The 21,843-nt window shown below is 41.2% G+C and overlaps 1 protein-coding gene across 2 annotated transcripts in view; it reads right to left on the bottom strand.

Moving 5' to 3' along the window:
- Nucleotides 1-4,272: 4,272 nt before the first annotated feature.
- The window catches only part of UBR3 (ubiquitin protein ligase E3 component n-recognin 3), a 136,750-nt gene continuing 119,179 nt past the window's right edge, over nt 4,273-21,843 (bottom strand). For both annotated transcript variants that reach the window (XM_075829428.1, XM_075829429.1), the window contains exons 33-39: nt 13,456-13,580; nt 10,260-10,370; nt 9,984-10,109; nt 8,942-9,121; nt 7,383-7,592; nt 5,738-5,877; nt 4,273-5,532 (exon numbers count right to left, since the gene is read on the bottom strand). In XM_075829428.1, the coding sequence (XP_075685543.1) occupies nt 5,415-5,532; nt 5,738-5,877; nt 7,383-7,592; nt 8,942-9,121; nt 9,984-10,109; nt 10,260-10,370; nt 13,456-13,580 (1,010 nt within the window). In that variant the 3' untranslated portion in view covers nt 4,273-5,414. The remainder of the gene's footprint in view (nt 5,533-5,737; nt 5,878-7,382; nt 7,593-8,941; nt 9,122-9,983; nt 10,110-10,259; nt 10,371-13,455; nt 13,581-21,843) is intronic.

Here is a 21,843-nt window from a genome sequence, read left to right as displayed (position 1 = left end):
TACTCCAAATAGCGCATGCATAACAATGTACAAAAAGGAGAAAAATTCAGAAGTCAAAAAGCGCCACTTCATTAAAATAAACGGTCATGAAACTTTCAAGTGATCGTTCAGCCTTTAATGGGGTGACGCGTTTCGACACCGGACTGTCTTCAGAAGACCTTATACATAACCACACAGACAGCGTGGTTTATAAACATTAAAAACCGCCAAAGAGTGTGATAACCCTATTTATCATGTAGCTATCCATTAATTGATCGGTCACATAACATGATTGCCTTTACAGTCAATTCATATTTACACACTCAATTTATTTACCAAGATTTAAATTTCCAAAAATATCCTTCCTACTTTAAAATTACATTTATGCACTCATTAACTGATATATTTATTACATTTATTAAGTATAAACTGTATTATATATATATATATATATATATATATATATTTATAGTTTTTGTTTAATACATCTTTATGTATATTTATTTACTTACACTCATTTTATTTTCTTGGTCATTGGCAGTGTCATATTTTAGGGTTATATTTCCCCTACTAATGTTCTCCATGCCAGGTTATTAATAGGATTTATCCATACCCTTTAGATACAGGGTCAACTTCTTCCATTTTCCCGTAAACTTCCTCCCCCACTTGCTAGCATTTTCTTCAGCCTGCTAGCATCCTGTCCCCATGACAAATAGGGGCATCGCTCATTGCGCTCCCCTGATTGGCTGGCTCCCAGTGTATCAGGCGAGCCAGCATCTCTGCACCATGGAAATAGGAGGCTGGTTCCGAGGCTGGATGCTGACTGGCTGTCCCCTTTCACACTGCCTCCAATAATAGAATGAGACGTCCGTCAATGCGCTCCTATGCACACCTAGTTGAGATACGGTGATAGCAGTTGAGCGTACCCCACAGTTTTGGTCCGCCCCTCCTGACCGTTCCCCCTCCCCCACACGGAATCTTCTGTGTCAGGCGTTTCCCATGTGCTGTCCGTGGTTTTCACACAGCCAGTGACTTCAATGGGCGGCTAGGTGCGTAAAAACGCACCATTATAGGACATGCAGTGCGTTTCACGCAACGGACAATCACTGCGTGAAAACTCATGCATGTGTGAATAGCCCCATTGAAATCAAGAGAGCCATGTGATGCAGCACACGGATGAGATTCACATGCGTATGAAAACTGCAACCATTTTATTTTAGATTTATTTTTTTTTTCCACCATAAAAGAGTTCGGTTTGTTTTTCAATGGAATTGAAGATTATGGGTCACATTAAAAGGAGGAAAAAGTTCTGAAATGATTTATGGTGTACTGCTTTTGTAACATGAGGAAAAACTGGCATTTTAACAGGGCTGCATAGACTTTTTATATCCACTGTACCTCACAATGTCTGTTAGATTTTGTTATACTCTGACCATTTCAGCAGAGTACATGACTGTGGGAGGTATTTCTAGTATATGAGAAGACACTATAGAAATTATAGGTGAACAAACATTTGTATTATTTTACAAGATGTTCTCAAATCAGCAAATACAAGTCAATAAAGAAAAGTGTACTCAATGAACGGAGGATCCAAAACCTGTGTAGGGCTCTGTTCACATCTGTCTCACGGCTTTCAGTCTAAACATTGCACGTGATCTGTCATACGATGGCTCCAAACGGCGCCTGACAGACCCCATTGACTTAATAGGGGTCCGCCAGGGTTCTATTGAGGTTTTCACCATTTTGACAGCAAAAATAGTACTGCACGCTGCCCTATTCTTGTCGTCAAACGTGTCATAACTGCCGACTGTAAACATAAGCTAAAGCAGCATGCATTTATATAAAAGCGGTGTAACCTGTCTATTTGTTTCCATAATAGAATTATCTACTATACTTAGGCTCTTCAGCGACACGGGTCATATACAAGTTGCTGTACAATCCTAACATTACTGCAACCTCAAAGAGAAAGTTGTGACCGAACAGGTGATTGCGGTCACGCAGGTGTCACAGTAATGGCGCAATTTTACGGTGACTCACAGGTGATCCCCATGCCGCCGGGGAGCCCTAACCACAACCAACAATAGTACATGAACCCATTACAATAATTACAAAACCTTACAATTTTCAATCAACCATGAAGCAGGTAAATTTGTAAGCTCATGCTTTTCCTATCTGGTTTCAATTCTGGGAAACAAACCATTTTTTCTGTTAGTGTTTTGATAATTAAAGATATATATATATATATATATATATATATATGTTCCTTTTAACAATATTTTTTTTTTTAAACATATATAACACTTCTTACTGTAAGCTGTAGTCTTCTTCCCTCTCTTACTGTGACAGTCCCAGCTCATTGTCAGTTGGAATCCGTAGCCAGCAACATCAGACGCTGGCTATGGATTCTACGGAGAACGGTTGCTAAGGGGGAGGCACTATGTTGACATGCGCGCACTCAAGCCTCCTCACTCTAAGGGTCAGTTCATAGCGCTGCTCGTGACATCGCTGTTCATATATGGATAGTGATATCAGGAGCAGAGCTAGAGTCCCGCACCGAGCGCTAGTATAGGCTCTGCTCCACGGCTCTAGGGAACACCCTGACATCACTGTCCATATATGGACAGCGGGGGAAGTCCCTTACACCAGAGTCCTGGAGCAGAGCCTCTAGCGCTCTGCCTGGGACTCCAGCTCTGCTCCTGACATCACTGTCCATATATGCCCTCAGTCACGTGGGGCTGTGTCGGCACGTCATTAATATTAGGAAAACTACAGTACATCTGGTAACACTTCACCGGGTTTGAACTACATGATTCAGTACAGAATTAAAAATGAAAGTACATTAGTAAGTAACCTCTTTTCATATATTTGAAAAAATACCCAGCTGATTTTAATTCAGGAATGACCACATAAGTGTTCCTGCTCTTGCTCTCAGTTGGCCACTGGGGGCGCATGACAAGGTGAGCTCATTCCATCTGTTCACATGTTGTGGTGCTGTCTGTTGCTGTAGTGCTGCACTTGTGGGGGGACGTGGCCCAGAGCCAAGGCACGGTCTGTTAGCATGGGTGCTTTTGGACCACTGGGTTGCTCCCTCTGCGGGAGCGGTGCTGCGGTGGCGAGGGCCGCCCTGCAGTGCTGCAGCCGATAGTAGGGACCCACTTTAAAGAGGTCACCGTGAAATGGTAGGTGGACTTATACAGTTTGATCAAAATGTTTACAAAGAACCTCATGTTCATGTTTCTAAATTATGCCTAGCGGCTCAGATCAACGTATATATTGTGGATTGTGCAGTCCATGTCCAGTTTCTCACAATACACATATATATATATATATATATATATATATATATATACACACACACACACACACAGTCAGGATAAGTGTCTCAGATTGTACAATAAAACTGCTAAATTTTCTTGCAAAAAATTTAATTTCTTGCTTTTTTTCACACTTTCATGTCCTAGGCCGCCTGCTATTTATATTTGTCAAATCCAAAAGTAGGAGAAACTAGCTATTTCCTCTTAGGCCCCATGCACACGACCATAAAATGAATCTGTAATTGCGGACCGCAATTACGGATACCTTCTCGTTTATTTACGGGAAGGTGTCTGCTCCGTAGAAGTGTACTGCAAAAGATAGGGTATCTTTTGCTTTTTACGGTCCGTGCTCCCATACTTTGTATGAAAGCACGGGCCGAAAATGCCGCCAGCTGTCCGTGGTTGGCCGTGCCCGCAATCGTGGCCCGGCTGGGTGCATGAGGCCTTACAGATATCGTAACTACAGAACCCAGCAGTCATGGTTTTGTTTTTCTGTTGGGGAGAAAACATTGCAATCTTAAAAGCTACAAATTAAGGTGGCTTTAAATAAATAGCAGGCAGCTGGGACATGTGTGACTGCCAAAAATAACAGGGAGAGGGAAAAAAGTGCTAACATCACTGACAGTAGTAGCTGTAAGATGGCAAATTCCTATACCAGCCCCTGAAGATAGAAGGCGCTGAAGGCAAAAGAGAAATACTTATACATTATAACCATTCCTAAGAGTTCAGGAGCACTGTCGTTCACACTTTTAGTTGGACGTCTCTGTAAACTAAAGATTGGCTGACGGATGTAGCTTTCCAGTTGAGACTACAACTCCCAGCCATCAGGTCATGCTTGGAGTTGTAGTTTTACAAGAGCTGGAGAGCCACATTTTGCAGACCACGGATATACAGAATTGAGCAGAGCTGATGGGAGACCAAGTTATAGAGCAACCTCCTAATATCTACTACAATCACCCACAGTGAAAATCATTCAGGATTCAGATTAGATGACCTTTTTTATTGTTTTCTACATTTTTACAAGACCTAGATGACCGCGTCTTGCTCGGATGTCATATAAGCCTAGTTCACTGCATACAACAAAGTACTTACCCTTGCAGAAAGAACATAACGGTGAGGGTAAATGAAAGAAAACAGCAATCCAATATCACATTTGAATTTCTTATCTAGCGAGAGTCTAAAATTCCTGAGAATGAATTCAGTTTTTAGCAAAGCCTAAAAAAAAGCTTTCCGCAGACCCTCTGGACAAATAACGCACTTATTTATATGTCCCTGAATGCATGTATTTTTTTTTTCTATACACACATACAGTAATATTTATATATGATTACATTTCAATTTAAAATAGTCATTAATAACATCTGTAACTATACAATATTTCACAGGAAACAGAATGTGTTTTACAATGGATTTCTAATTACATATGAACACTCAAACCAAAAAGGACACCTTAATAGATTAGTTTACAGTGAGCTTATCAAACATTTAAAAGTGCAGTCCCACTTGGCAAATGAAACTAATGCACTCGGCCACACTAAACGATCGCTTTAGTATGGTGGAGTAGTATGACAGGTAAAGCTCCAAATCCCAAAAACTTAAATATCACAATTCATCACGGCACAGTATATTCACAACAATCCCCCCCCCCCCCTCCCGATCTGACGGCTTGTACTGGAGATAGATTACCAGCGAGGTGGTATACAAAGCGGCGCTAATAAACGCTAATGCTGGCCTGTTGTACGGAGCCGTGCACTGTGTGCGTCAGTAAAGCCTCAGGTGACTATACAATTCCACACATAAGGATGTAGCCAGATGCAAGACATTAAAAATAAAAAAAAAGGTACAAGAAAATAGAGAAATATTCTACATAAACAAGCGGAGATGCGCCTTAAACATTCAGTATTCATTGTGCTTTCAGGACCACGCCGGCCGTAGCGTTGCTTCGCAGGCTTCTTTCTCCTTTACCGAGCTCTTCCAGTGCTTGCAGGGACGTCTTGTTATTAGTACAATAGCACCTAATCACTAAAAAGCTTTATGGCGGCAGGGATCGGGCCAGCAGCCTCTTTCTTTAGGAAGCCCTTTGCTTCTTGAAAGCAATTTCATTTGCAATGGCATTGATCTTCACAGGCCATTGTAATGCGGGCCCCATCTCTTATTGATGTGATCAAACGTGTGCGTCACCCACTGTTGCTCTAGCACATTGTAACGCTCCTTGCAGATGTAAAGAGGTTTACCACGTCTGTAAAAAGATGGTAAAGGATGTAATGAGCCATTTTTTTTTTCTTTACAGCACATTAGTAATTTAACATTATGAAACAAAACAAATAACAATGCACCAGTGGTGGAAGGTCCAATACATAAATGCCAGGGATCCGTCACTACACAGACGCTCTGGTTTCAAAAGAATGAAAAGAAAAAAGGTAATAACTAGCGCTAATTATTACCTAAGTTCTCGGTCTTCTTCACCGTGTGCATCAAGATATACTGAACCCCAGAGGCAGAACCGGTGGCCCCGGATTATGATGATTACTGAAGCGTTGATCAGCAGGAAAATCCCTGTACCGGCACCACAGTTCTGGGAGTGCTGCAATGGAAGAATCAGCAACAGAGTATGAGAGTAGATTAACACTATATTTGCAACCCTTAGGCTCAATTCACATCTGCGTCTGGGTTCCATCAGACCTTTCAGTCAGGGGAGCCCATGAACGGAAACCATAGCTTTCCGTTTGCATTACCATTGATTTTAATGGTAATGCTTCCGTTGCAAATGGTTTCCGTTCCGTAAGGTTTTCAGTTTTTATGGCGGTATCAATAGCGCAGTTGACTACGCTATTGATACAGCCCAAAAAAAAAAACGGAAACCTTACGGCACGGAGACAAATGGAAACCATTTGCAACAAGAGTATTACCATTGAAATCAATGGTAATGCAAACAGCAAGCCATGGTTTCTGTTCCTGGGTTCCCGACTGAAAGGTCTGACGGAACCCCGACGCAGATGTGAACGAAGACTTTCTTTACCCTAAAACATGTGAATTTTACTCCCTTGTAAATTGGAAAAGGTTTACAAATAAACAGGTTTAAAAAAAACAAATAAAAGATAAAATATGTTGAAAATAAAAACAAAGAAAATTATACACACACACAAATATATGATCATTGATATTTCAAAAGCATATTCAGTCACTTAGTTTTAGACATATTCCCTTGCGAACATTTGGGTAAATTACATCTTTTACTTTTTTTTGTGTGTAACTTTGTGCCATTTTTAAGTAACTTTCACTTGTAAGTGAATGAGTATAAAAAAATCTGCTTGAGTCAGAATGAGTCTTAAATGGGTAGTGCAAAAACCAACATTTACCACCTATCCAAAGGATAGGTGATAAATGTCTCATCACTAGGGGGTCCACCGATCACTAGAACAGGGTCGCAAACCCCATAGACACTGAATGGAGCGGCATGCTCGACCACCACTCCATTCAAGATCCTTTTCACTGCTGGGGTCTTGGAACCCTCTGTTCTAGTGATTGGTAGGAGTCCCAGCGATCCTTCGGATAGGTGATAAATGTTGATCTTGGGACAACCCTTTTAAACGTGGAGCTGCAGTGAGGGTTTTGACCAATCAGATTCTGTGTAGCTCAGCATGTACGTGAGGTCACATTAACGACCAATCGTCTAATACGAAATCTTGTATTCTAAGATGGCTGGACAAGGGTGAAGTCCCTAATGAATATTCATCAGCAACAATTTCATTAAAAAATAATAGATAAAAATCAGGGCAGCTGCAGTGTAAATTACTGAAAGAAAATCACATAGCACAGAATGTATTCGGATAGTATGATTGGCTTGAAGACATAAAAATCAGCACTTTGGTGACAGGTGACCTTTCAAGTTGGTACACAGAACGAAAACGTTAAAATTCAGGAAGCACTTTTTCACAATTGGAGAACATATTAGCATGTGGGCTCTGCAAGATCGATTGGATGTTTGCTTGCTGTTTGCTTGCTCAAATCCTTACTGGAGAACATGTATCCTAGTAATGCCTGCAAGGTATCTTCAGGTAAAAGTTACGCAGATACACAATATCTTACCAGAACACATTCACAAAAATTCTGCTGCTTGCAACAAAGACCCTTAAGGCAAACAAATGTGCCACACACGAGGCAAAGTGCTGGATCTTTGGGAACTTTAGTGCATACACTGCAAGCCTTCCTATGATAATATTGGAAAATCGTATTGTAGACCTCTGGCAACTGAAGTAGCCGCGGCAAATCCCACTTAGTCTCCTGAACAAGAAGAGCCTGAGAAAATAGAGATGCAGAATTAATAGATATAATGATGGGGGTAAAAACAAAGGTGTGTGTCTGTGTCTGTGTCTGTGTCTATAGAGGGATCCGTGAAAACGGAAGAAAATAGGAAATGTTCTATTTTTCAATGGACCCAACAACGGTGAACAGCCCCATTGAAATACATGCATCCATGTGATGGCCGTTGTTTTAACGGCCGTCACCCGGATGTATTCAACGTTCGTGTAAATAAGCCCTGACAATCATCAAATGTAAAGCCCCATGCACACACCCGTAATTTTGACCCGCAATTACGGACTGTAATTGCGGCTCAAAGTACAAACCCATTCATTTCTATTGCCCACGGACACCTTCCCGTATAATTACGAGAAGGTGTCCAGGCCGCAGGAAGCAGCCGAAATAAATAGGACATGTCCGATTTGTTTGAATGTACAGACCGTGCTCCCATACTTTATAATAGGAGCACCCCCCGTAAACGCGGGTGACTGTCCGAGGCCGTACGTAGCCGTAAGCATGGACCAAGATTACGGCTACGGCCGGGTGCCTAATGCAGCAGAAAAACGGTGTGCACTATATTTATGTAGGACTTGTGTCATTCTCAATCTTGTCCTGCGACATGTATGACAGATTTGAAAAAAAAAAAAATCCAAAAAAAACAAAAACACCATAAAATAAACATTGCAGAATCACTTTGTCTTAAAGAGAAGCAGTCAGCTCATCTGACATGTCTATTAGTAAATACGTGCTCCACATTTGTTAATTTATAATGAATGCATCTTTCCTTTGAACGCTGCATTTTGCCGTTCCAATGTTATTCTAGAAATGTATGAATAAATTGACAACTGGGTGTTACCATTCCCCTTATCAAAGAGATATGTCCCTACACAGTATTTACTAAAAAAAAAAGATGTGTCAGGCGAGCAGACAAAGCTTCTTTAACTAATGTCCCCACAGGGACATTATGGTAACAGGTCCTAGAACAAAAATGTTTTTAAAGAGGCTCTATCACCACATTATAAATGGAGAGAAGTGTATGACGCTGATTGGTCACTGATTGGTCAGCGTCATACACTCCTCTGTACAACGCCCAGTTGGTAAAAAGTAAAAACACGCCCAGTTGGGCATTAAGAAACTCATTAGCATAAAGCTAAAATAGGTCATAACTCCGTCAAAAATGATCGTTTTTCTAAATAAAATAAAACCTGCTGTAATCTACATTACAGCGCCGATCACATCGTGTACAAGATAAGCCACTTATAATGTGGTGACAGAGACTCTTTAAGTAACCCTCTTTACATTAGTTTTTTGGTGATATTGCAACAAAAAAATAAAACACTGCATACATTAACTTGGTCAGGTTGCTTTTCTGTAAACAGAATCACTTCTGAACACCACTGAGATATCAGGTCAAATGCAGAGACCGGCCAGTCTAGGCACGTCGCGCTGGTGAACTCTAGTGATGATTGTAGGATTGACGGCAGAATTCCTAAGCAGCTGCAAAGGACAACAAATTCATCTCCTTCCTGTAAAAAAAGGCAAAACCCTTCTATTATTGATAGAGAAGAGAAGACAAAACCAGGTTATCTATTTCAGACGAAACAGAAAGAAAAGTACTTCTGGTTAAAATCTAACTTGTCTGATGCCTCAAAACTGACGACAGAGCAATAAAGGGGAAAGGAGGGAAGTGTAAACATACCTTTTGTCTTAGTCATGCAACTTGCATGACCAAGAAAATTATTATGAATTCCCCTGGCGCACCGACTGCAAGTGCCAAAGAGGCAGGACTTGATGTACAAGTACCCCTGCAAGCCCCGCCCCTCTGATCTAAGTGACAGCTCTAGAGGCCTCCTGATAGTGTTGACTCTAGCAGCCAATTAGGAGAAGTCTAGAGCCGTCACCCAAAGCAGAGAGTGGCACTTGCAACCGCCGCATCGGGGGAATAAAACGCGGATTTCCCGGTCATGCAAATTACATGATCAAAAAGAAAGTTTAAAATACCCTCCCCTATATCGCTCGGTCAGCAGTTTTGAGGCCTCAGGTTCCCTTTAAAGGTTTTTTTTTTCTTCTATATGTACTAGATATGTCATTAATGACTGACAGGCGCGAGGCTCGCCTCTGGGACTGCCACCTATCTCGGGAATGGGAAAGCCTTTTTCTGTAATCCCCACAGACCTGAATGAACATGCACGGCTATCTCTACATTAATTCTCCCGCTGGATGTGGCTGCCAATTGACCCTGGATCTTGGGATTGTGGGGGGGGAGGTTACCAGAGGTGGTGAAAAATTCAAGCCAGAGGGAGGCAATGAAAGAATGCAGAATATATTTTAATATTTGGCGCAACTGGTATGGTGATAAATACATTCTGACACTATGAGGCATCATACCTGGCAGCTTGGAATATCTGCACCAAATAGATGGTGCTGGAGAAGGGTGGTGATCCTCAGGAAGGGCAGACAAAATTGCTGCACATGATGTTCAATGGACTGTAAAGTCCAAGCAGTAGAGGAGATCTGAGAAGAAAAAAAAAACAACTATTACAGATTATGACATGAAGAAGAACCTGAGAAAAATGATATATTTTAACTATGTAACTTCTATACTCGGGTCCTGCTAATACAATCACGGTGCAGACCTGTCGTCACTACTTCTTGTAGTCGTACCTTTGTAACATCCTCTGCTTCTTCTTCTTCTTGGTATATCTTTCCTCCTGATAATTCACTAATCACAAAACCAAGCAGGGCTTCCCATGACTTCCCGGGAGAATATAAACTCTGTCAGTGAGAGACCAAAAAAAGATCATCGAAAATGATCTTCAGGTGACAAGGGTAATAAGAGAACAGCAAATGACAGGTTAGAACAGCAATGTTTTCCAATTATAGTGAAAAAAGCAAACAAAGTCAGGTTTCCGAATGTCCAGCACAATAATAGGTGTTGGTCAATATCCCCTACTGGAAATGTTAATCAAGCGGACAGTATAACGGCTCTACTGACATTCACTGACGAAAAGCATCAACTACACAGAGGAAAGTAACTGACTGGGACAAAACAGAAAATACATGTTCCTGTTCTCCTCTAAAAGACAGTAAACAATAAAGATAAGGAAGAAAACCCTAAATGGAAAAACAGACGTACAGATATAAAATATAGGATTAAATAGGCCTGATAAATAACTCCCATGAGATTGCTCACTACACTTACTCTCTCCCCAATTTATTTCCATGGGGGACGTATAACAAGTAAAACCTGGCAACTACGTGGCATCTCCCAAAAACAGGAAACTTCTTGCTTTGATTGGTAAGTCCTAGACCAGCTATCCCCAACCAGTAGAACAATACTATGATCCACAAGTGGCAGCTCGTATATGAATAAACGTCAGCAGTTAATAGTAGGGTAAGATCCATGAAACTCCTAAACCTTTACTTCTAATACCAAGTGAGGCTCAGCACCACCTGTCACATTTAAAAGTGACACGTTAGCTAGAAAAAATTGGGGACGTCTGGCCTAGAGCTTTTTATTTTAAAACACTGCAACATCAACAAAAGTGCAGGTAAAACCTACAAATCACCTGGGACAGTTTTACTTAGACTGGCATTTCATATGCCAGCCTGAATCCAGACTTCGCTGGAGTAAATAGTGCAAAATTTACTAAGAGGCTGTCTGCGCGCCAGAAGTTGGAAATCTACGTCTGCTAGGAGCTATAAATTTACGCCAATTTCTGGCGTAAATTATAGTAAATGTCTGTGCATTGGTGGCTCCGCCCACTCACAGCTAACACAGCCCCCACTGCGCCAACAAAATTTGTGACTAAAAAAAAAAAAAGCGTGCACCGAAATGAGCAACTTGTCAACTCCACAGAAGTGGCGTAAATCCCACCATTTGTATTATCTTCTTGTAATTCACTAATGTATTTAGTCATTTCTATCGGATATCGGTTTCTCGGAGAGCTGGGTGACTATGCATATGACACTGTTCCAACTCCAATGGTGGGATGTTTAACCGACTTACCAAGGCTCTAGAATGGCAGATTAGCCTATTTAAAGGGTAACTAAACTTCCAGAAAACTTCTGACATGTCACATTTATCGGTGAGGGTTAGAGCACTGAGACCCCAACCGATTGCTAAATCGAAGTGGCAGAAACACTCGGGTTAGCGCGGAATCGCTTTATTTCGGATCAACTTTTTTCGGAAAGCCGAGCAGTTGGTGTACGGGCTCATAGACTTTCTATTGAGTCCGTAAACGGTTACCTCGGCTTTGTGAGAAAAGTCGATCAGAAACCAAGCGGCTCAGCGCTCACTCGAGCGCTTCTGGCGCTTAGTTTTAGCGATTGGTGGGGGTCTCATTGCTCAGACCCCCACCGATCAAAACTTTGCCATGAAATTATGACATGTCAGAAGTTTTCTAAAAGTAGAATTACTCTTTAAGGCCCTTTGCACACGGCCATAGCTGTAATCACAGTCCGTGATTATGGGCACAGCCGTCCGCATTTGCGGGCCATGCTCCCATTATAAAATATAGGTGCACAGTCCGCATATTAAAAAAAATAGAAATGATCCGCAAAAAAATGGGACATGTCCTAAGGCCCAGACACTATACGGAAAGGTGTCCGCAGGCCATAGAAATGAATGGATCAGTATTTTAATCTGCAATTACGGATCAAAATTACGGTCGTGTGCATGTGGCCTAAGCAGAAATAGTAAAGCAGGAGATTCAAAAGTATGAAAGCTCCGTAATAAAACAAATGTAATGGTCATCCAGCTTTCTCAGGAGCAGAGATTTACAAATAGATAAGCAGCAACTCTAACAACCTGCTAGGACCTCTCACCTCTCCGGATATGTCGGTTTTATTAAATACTTGTATTCCCCATAAAAGAACAATTCTGGAACATCTTTTCTTAGTACTCAGTTATTCCTCCTAGAAATTGGCAATGTTCTAGAATTGTGAATATTCCAGAACTATTATATTATGGGGAGTACAATTATTTACGAAGACTGACATGTCAGGAGAGGTGACAAAGTCCTCTAAGCATTTTTATTCAAAACATTTTTTTTTAAATGTAGGCGTATAGACAGCGGTAGTCTTTATGGGGCAGCCCCTTTAATAATAACAGCTTTGTAATAAATGGTGTGACAAATTCCTTGAGTTTTAAAAAGTGTTAAGAAAAAAGGGTGCAGCGAAGCGTTTGTAAAATGCGCCAAATGTATTACCTGTATGCACCTTTTCTAGCGCAAAATATTGGTAAAAAGTACACGAGTGAAAACGTGGCATAAGAGGAAATGGTCTAACATGTCTAGGGAGTTACAACAAAATGGGAAAAAACAAAACAAAAAAAAAACAACTTAAAATTCAGCATTTTGTAACAATCTTGACTAAATTTCCCGAATGTCTCTAAAGTGCACACAGAAATAAACATTTTGATTTAGGTTAAAAAACAAAACAAAAAAAACAAACTAAAATGTTGTTTTAGGGTGGACAGAGGTCAGGACGTAGCGCGCACATTGATGGAGCAGAAACGCCAGTCCTTTGTGCCAGTGAAGTATTTTGTGAGGCTGTCGGCTTGTCAGGATATCAATTATACAATGAATGATTCTGCCACCTCTGCACCTTTGGAGCTGAAACTTTTCATAAGAGCTGATGGCTGAAAAATGTCACCTCTCCTCCTAATAGCTTATTCCCTAGCAGAGCGTCACATAAAGGCTCTCAAAAATAGAAGACATCGATTTTGCACATGTAATCGTTATTTAAAATAAAGAGCAAAATAAAACTGGCAATGACAGCAGGAACATGGGCAGATATTCACCATCAGAGCGCTTCTACTGCCCTAAAATATAAAAAATAAATATCCAAAAACACCTACTTTTTTGTGTGCTCCAGATTCTCTCCACGTTGCTCGGTCCTCGAGACCAAATCGGACAGTGACTGCCATGAGGGCTTGCATATACAGTAGGGAGTAAAGGACTTTCACTATGCAGGTGAAGTGTTCTGCAAATGAAAAACATTCATTGTGAAAATAGGTCAATGGAGGAAAACTTCCTTGAGACGCACAAGATTCTTCTCTTTCCTATGCGGTAAGGGAAGGTGTTCAGGTCTTCGGTTCCACGGGTTAAGGTCCAACCAACTGTAGGAGAGACATCTTCCAGCCCATCACCCCCTCAATAAAGGAGTCATTTAGATGTGCAATTTCATATATAGTTTTAAATGTGTTTAGAAAACCCATTCTAAATGGGTCTATTAGAAAATGTGGCGTTAATAATAGGGGTCCCACATTCAAGACCCCTGACATATAGGTTTGCCTGCCTTGATAGGAATGCATTACCACTGTATTTGGGATTTATTTCACGTGAATACATAATCCAGTTATGTGCATGAGCCCAAACAGGTTATTTCCATAGAAAAGGCGATAAACACTAGACACTTAACATGGGAAACAGGATAAAACAGAAAATCCAACCGATCATATAATTTCCCCTGATGCCAGAGGTTAAGGGTTTGTCTGGAGGACTAGTGAGGAGACCAGGGAACGCCTCATGACTCTACACAAGTAGCGCGTGATACTTTATATTTTGCTATTTGCTGCAAGGGACATTTCAGAGTGACATCTTTAAATACCTAATACCATTCGGTTTAACGCTATGGCGGCACTTTATGCGCTGCATAAGTGACGACCGCTTCCCTTCAAAGAAACATTATTGGAATGCTAGAAAATTTAGTAAGTACTTCTTATAAACAGTCAACATAGGAGCATAAAAACAAGCTGCAGTGATGAGGCCATTGAACTAGTGATATAGGATAAGGCTGTAAAGGAAGACAAGTCACAAATACATAATGGAATTTTGGGGGAAGACTAGTATTGGAGGTTTACAAAAAAAGTGAACATTTTTAGACTGTTGCTTACTAATATCACTACGGAGAGAGGATGATGAGCAAGAACAAAAAGCAATGCATTAAAAAGGGTATGCCAGTTGAAGAGTTTTTAAAAGTTTTCCCAATCACCATAGGACCCCTTTGCCCCCGTTTGAATGGAGCAGCAATCAAACATGCTTGCTGCCAATCCATTTAACTTTCTAAAGTACTAACGGAGAAAGCCAAGCACTGTATTCAGCGATCTCCGTCAGTCTCATAGAAAGTTAATGGAGAAGCAGAAGGCATGATCGACTGCAGATCCATTCAAACGGGGGAAAACTGGATACCCCGTTCCGGCGATCCAGTGGTCAGACACCCGCTGATCTATCAGTTATCTCCTACTTCACAACCGGAATACCACTTTAACTGCCCCTTGATTTAGTTCATTTAGAATAACCATTCGAGTTTGAAAATGGTCAGTACCAAAGATACACACTCCAGTACTTCGTCCATAAACATTTGTAGGCAAAAAAAGCGCAATGTTTTATCGGACAGCATAATTGGGAGTATTACTTATAGGGGAGAACAATTCCATAATAAAGTGCCATATAGATCAGAACAGCGTGCCAATAGCTACATGGTATGGCGCTACAGGGGACTCTGTGCGCTTCCTTACAGCCTCCGGCACATGGCTCGGCCTACAACAGCATGGTCATCAGCTACCAGATCACGCAGGGGTCCGCAAGTGCTTAAAATTGAGCAAAAGCCAGTTCAGGAGGGATGTTCATTGTGAAAGTCTAACTCCTTACTAAGAGCAATTTCAATAGCTGGCTTTTCTTCAGCCGTTATCCGGCCGCCTCAACAGAACAGTTTTATTATTGCCTTCAGCTGGCCAATCAATCAGAAGACTTACACAACAGCTTTAACGTAGACTTTATTGAATACTGCAGTTCTGGCAAGTGGTCTTGGCATTTTATTTACTGGAAAAAGACACGAACAAGCAGGAATGGCCGACGCTAAAAGCAGCAAATTATGAAATAATTCTTGAGGCAGATTGACAGTAACGGACGGGAAATAAAAGTACCAATTCTTATTTAACAGACTTTCTAAGGCCGATGTGAATGTAAATGCAATATTATACAAACATGGAAGCCTGACAGTGAAGGAGATCTGGCGCCTTGTATCAGACCTGAAGCCGCTTATCTGTCCGCAGGGACACACCATCAATCACACATAAAGGCAATGTCTTATTTTGACAATCAATTTTACACGTTATCACGGATGTGAAGTATATCTGTACGCACAAAGCATTTATTGTATTAGACGCAAACAACAACATAGCTCATGTCATGGAGAACGTCTGCCCCCAATATTCTGATGACACTTCGTTCCTTTGCAAAGAGTCAACAGAACATACAAAGAATCGCTAAAAATGTATCATAAGGCCCTGTTCACACAGCTTTTTGAAGCGGAAACCGCATCTGAAAAACGCGCCAAATAACGGCAGAAAATGCCTCCCATTGATTTCAATAGAAGGCGGAGGCGTTTTTTTCCCGTGAGTGGTAAAACCGTCTCGTGGGGAAAAAGCAGCGACATGCCCCATCTTCGGGCGTTTACATCTCTGACCTTCCATTGACATCAATGTGAGGCAGAGAAAGCGGTTTTCGTGGCGTTTTTACTCGCGGCGCTCAATGGCCGTGGGTGAAAAACGGCGTGAAAAACTGCGTGCAGGCAGATCAAAATCTGCCTCAAAATTCCAGATGGAGATTGTGAGAGCTTATATTTTCCACTAATATGCTTTTTTGCTTCTATACATATATGTAATGTGGATATTCTGATACAATTTACATTCCTTGTGACTGATGGTTTGCCATTTATTTTCTCTATGAGTGATTTATCCTTTAGCTCAACTAGGGGTTAGGACTTGGGTCTGGCACGTTTGTCCATTTTAATGGTGTCTGTTCTTTTTGTATTGTGTTTATGCGTTACTAGAGAGACTTTTGTATGGGAGGTGCAGTTAAGAATAACATTTTTCTTCTCCATCTTCTTGCTACTTGGCATATACACCTTCACTAGCACTCTTTTCTACATATGCATATTTTTAGTGGTGTCCACCATCTCTTTTGCAACTGGATAGTGAAAAGTTCACTTATTACCACGTAAAAGGCCTTGACTTTTCCTCTTCTGAATTCGATTGCCATTTCTTTGTACCGAGGTCTAGGAAAGCTGTGTGACAACCAGTATGGCTGCCATTATAGGTTCCCATAGCCGACCTAAGACCATTCCGGTAGAAGTCTCGGGCTAATGAAAAGCACTGCGGGCGCCGATATGCAGAGGAGAGACCGCCGCTACAGTTGCACACCCAGTTTATAGAGTTTAAACCTCTTTTTCCACCACAAAGTTTTATAGCCTACGGATAGGAGAAGTCAAACATTCAATATGGGGGTAGTGAGCTCCAACAACTTTGAAGTTCTAGTGATCTAAAGAACTGGCAATTTCAGTGCTGATTGCAATAGAACGGGAAAATCCCTTTAAAAAGGGGTTGCGCAGGATTAGAAAAACATGGCTGTTTCCTTCTAAAAACAGCGCCACCCCTGTCTACAGGTTGTGTGTTATGTTGCATCTCAACCCCATTCACTTCAATGTAGCGGAGCTGCAAGAACAGACAGTCCATAGACCGATGAGACGCGGTTTCTGGAAGAAAGCCGCCATATTTTTCTAATTCTGTTCCTTCCCTTTAAGTGGTCAGAATGCGACATAAGTGGTTAGCAGAACTAGGCGCTGCAACATTTGGGGTACCCCAATTTCACAAAGTAGAACCATTAATTTTTAGAGACGCCTGTAGTGCTCCAATATTTCAGCACGACCGAGTGCAGACTAATAAAGAATCTACAACCACAGTGAGTTCACAATGACTTGTCTACTAACAGGTTTTCTAGAACATTTTAGTTCATGATTAAACTTAATGGCAAGTTAGAAGCGGCAAAACTGTCAGCCTGGATTTCTGCTGATGTCTAATGTTCTTGGTTTATAAAGGGCTAATTTGCTCTTCCATGTGATAAATGTTAACAGTACAGGACAAGCGCCAAAAGGCTGACTTTATAAAGCCAAACGCGGAGTCCAAGCAAGATCCCAGTTCAACTGTGCTGAATGATAACAAAGACAATAATTGTGCTGCTTGCAAAGCAAAGACAATTGTAAACCGTGCGATTAAAAGTTTATTTTTTTTAACGAGACGCTTCGTTTTGCGACTTGTGTTCAGAAGCGAAATCTATACTTCTCTATATTAAAATCTGTTACTTACAGGGGTGTGCTAAATACGAGTTGATGTGACAAACACTGATCGTGGGGGGTCTGGCATCAGACCCCCACTCCTACCTTCAAAAGACAAGAACAGTATATCAGCATGACCTATGACCTTCAATCCTAAATGTACATGAAGTGTTAAATCTTCAGATGAGTGGCGAAGCAGGTGATGGATTAGTCTAAAGGACAAAAATTGAGTAAGGATAATATACCGGTATTGGAGGCTGATCCAACAATTGTTAACCTGAATGAGGGCATTAAGATATGGAGAGCAATTGGTATTTGCACCATGTCAGACTTAAAAGGGCTTTGCCCATCAGAGACATTTATGGCAGATCTACAGGATATGCCATAAATGTCAGACAGATGCAGGTCCCACCTCGGAGACCCGCACCTATCTCTAGAACAGGGCCACCTGAACCAAATTTTACCTTTCTCTGTTCCCGCTGCCTCCCGGGCCACTTCTCGATTACATGCTACGCTGCTCCATAACTGCCATTCGCTTCTATGGGAGTTAAGGAAACAGAGTAGCTGAGCTATGCTATTTTCTGATTATGGTTGGAAAATACAAAGTGGCCCAGAAGGCAGCGGGAACAGAGAAAGACAGAACAGGGTTTAGCGATCGGGAGCGGTGTGGGTCCCAGAGGTGGGACCCGCATCTATCCGACATTTATACCATATATATGTCCCCGCTGGGCAAACCCTTTAAGGGTCTTTTATACAGGCCTATGATAGGGCCTATAAATATTCAGTCCCCGACATTGCCCCGTGTAAACATGCCCAGCAATCAGTCGTCGAACGCTCATTTGTCGTTGATCGCATTTTTTATGCGGTCTTAAAAATAATTGCGTGTGAACAGGGGGGGGGGGGGGTGTGCTGCTCACCATAAAGAAAACTGTATGGGGACATTCGCCGAACATCTGCCAGTGTAAAGGGACCCTTATATTCAATCTATGGCACTTAATTTTCTTTGCAGAGTTCCCAACTTAGCCCCTATTTAAAGGAATTCATATCACCACCCCAATTATCAGAGAGCATATCTACTCGGTCACACATAGGGGGTCTTTTTGTTCCAGTTCCTCATCTAATCACCCATTTGTGCCTTAATACGACGCTCTTGGACTCCGAATGCATTTAACAGTCAGCGTCATGGACTGCAGTGTCAAGTAAGTTGTGCCAAGTACACGCACCACACACAAACCTTAATAGGGTTTACACATCATACACTGTCCCTGTCCGGTCTTTAGCGTAAAACCCTCTGACCACTTCCCTAGCGATACCAGTTAAAGTCGTAGCAATAACAATTATTGCTAGAGAAGAATAATACATTTCTCCGACGGTACAGATTTCTGTCAGTCAGAAATTACATTTTCAGTCTCTGATTGTTGCAATAAACAATAGTTTCCAACTAGTTCCACAAAACAAATTGCAATTAGCATTAGATTTCGAAATCTGTGATCATGAATAAGGGTGTGATATCATATAGGGTGATGGGAAATAATATACATATATAATTCCAAATTTAATATGCATGCAAAAATCAGTTGGAGCCTTTTTGCAGTTTCGGCGTTCCTTTAATGCAAGCGGCAGTAAACAGATGTGTATGTACGTACTCCTCACATCTTACAGGTTTTTTGTAGAGTGCACATAAAATGCACAATCAAGAAGACCTCTTATGCAAACCATAAAAAAATGTCAAGTTGAGTTTTTGTGAAATTTTTGCTTTGTAATCTGTTTGATGCAAAGTTGCAAGAAGGTGGTTGTGTGTATAAATTATTAAAGATGTTTTCCCCATAATCAATATTTATCACCTATCCACTAGATAGGTGATAAATATCTGATCGGTGGAAGTCCGACAACTAAAACCACCCACCGATCACGAGCTTACCTTGCGGTTCTTGGGAGCCCAATATGAATGGGGCGGGACTGCGCATTCACAGCTACCGCTCCATTCACTTCTATGGGGCTGCCGAAGATATCGCTCAGCAGCCCTATAGAACTAAATGGAATGGTGGTCCAGCATGCGCAGTAAGGCTCTATTCATATGGGGCTCCCAGGAACAGCAAGGTAAGCCTGTTTACAGCATTGGTGGGGGTTCCAGTGGTTGGATCCCAACCGATCAGATATTGATCACCTATCACCTGTGGATAGCTGATAAAATATTGACTATGGGGAAACCCCTTTAAGTTGTATTTTTATACATAGTATGATATATGATATCTCTAAAAAAAATTAGCACAGTAGCTGTTTGGGGTGTGCACTTATATATATATATATACATATATATATATATACACATACACACACACACACCATTTGAAGATGAAGGACAAATGATGCATGGCCTTGTTGATTTGTTTTGGGCACAAATGATTTAATGCATTTTTATTTTTAATTCAAGTCTTTTTCTTCTCTGCCCCAAATTTTTATAAATGTGCAGCGTGCAAGTGAATGAAGCACCAAAACAGCAAAGCTCTCATTTTTTTAATTTTAGATTTGAAGCATGAACACATACACTAGCAGGTTAGACAAATGGATGTCTACTTGGACACAGAAGCCTTTCTTTTGTGATATAAGATTGAGGTGTGTTTTTTGTTATTTAATAGTGCCCTAAATAGTTTTCTAGAGCATTGCCTTTATAAAAATGTAGCACTAGTAGACTTTAAAAAAGGTTTTTCTTTTCTTCTTAAAACAAAGCATGTAATTCAGTGGGTGCATTATTATAACCTAGAACTGCACTTTTGGTCTTTGTAACCATTATGTTTTTTTGCTCCGTCCTGCACTCTAATGCATCGGGCCCAGGATTGCTCCCAATAGATGGCATTACGTCTATAAACACTCTGACCCCTATCATAAAAAGCTCTACTATAATAAAAGACTTCATTTGTGGTGCTCTTTCATGGTGATGGGTTCAGATCAATTTTCCCTCGGATTGAACAGACTGAGTAGCATAATGACATTTACTTTAGCGTAATCAATGTAGGATTGAAAGAGATACCAAGTATATCTAACAGCTAATAAGGCAGTTAATACTATTCCCAGAGCAGCATTTCAAGGGCACAAGGTAACAAGGGGGTTTTGTTTGAAATCATTTTAGTTTCCAAAGCCTACACCTTTAATTTTACTTATTGCAACACATTGTGCTTCTGAAAAGAAACCCAACCCTAAGTTAGACAGAATGTATATGAAGAAATAAGCAATGGTTCTGTATATTACTTAAAGTGTACCTCCCGTTTACTCCCCCATACATCAAGAGTTCAAGAAAAACATATTCAACTTTGACAAGCGGAGATAGAGGCGTTTTTCAATGGACTATACGTCAGACACCTTTCTGTAACCGTTCAGATACTCTGCACTCACTGAAAAACCTCAATAGTCGTCATCTGTACACATATGTATACATGTATGTATACACAGACTCGGTTATCCCGCTGAACACATCTTCTAATAAGAATTTGGTATCTCACACCAGCGCTTGATTGAGACCAGCACTACTTTGTCTTTTCAGTGTAAAATCTAAGTTATAATATCGTAAAATGTTTGTTGCCAGCAGCTTTCATAGAGAAATAACCCATGGCAACTATTAGGCCGAATTCAGACAACCACAGTATACGTCCGTGTGACGGCCGTTAAAACAACGGCCATTACACGCACATGTATTTCAATGGGGCCACTCACACGGCCGTTGTTTCAACAGACCGTGTGAAGGGTCCGTTGAAAAATAGAACATGTCCTATTTTCTTCCATGTTCACGGATCCCGCGATAGACCCAAGTCTATGGGATCCCTGAAAACGGGACCCGCACGGGTGCAACTCTGACTTGAAAAACAGCCATTTTTAACGTCTGAGTGAATCTGGCCTTAAAAAGTATCTACACCCTCATCAAATTTGCACCTTCGGCTGTGATCAGCGCTCCTCGTCAGGCTGAAGACGGCTTTCATAAACCATCTGAGAGCCATCTTCAGCCTGATAAAGAGTAACTACTTGATCACTCTCTAAGAGTTGCCATGGGATATTTCTCTAGCACATTACGAAGCTAGCATACTCAGAGCAGAAGTCGACCCCTATAGACATTTTCAAACAGTACACTATGTGC

Source organism: Rhinoderma darwinii, chromosome 6, assembly GCF_050947455.1.
Source record: "Rhinoderma darwinii isolate aRhiDar2 chromosome 6, aRhiDar2.hap1, whole genome shotgun sequence".
Classification (NCBI taxonomy): Eukaryota; Metazoa; Chordata; class Amphibia; order Anura; family Rhinodermatidae; genus Rhinoderma; species Rhinoderma darwinii.
This window is presented reverse-complemented; position numbering and strand designations above follow the sequence as displayed.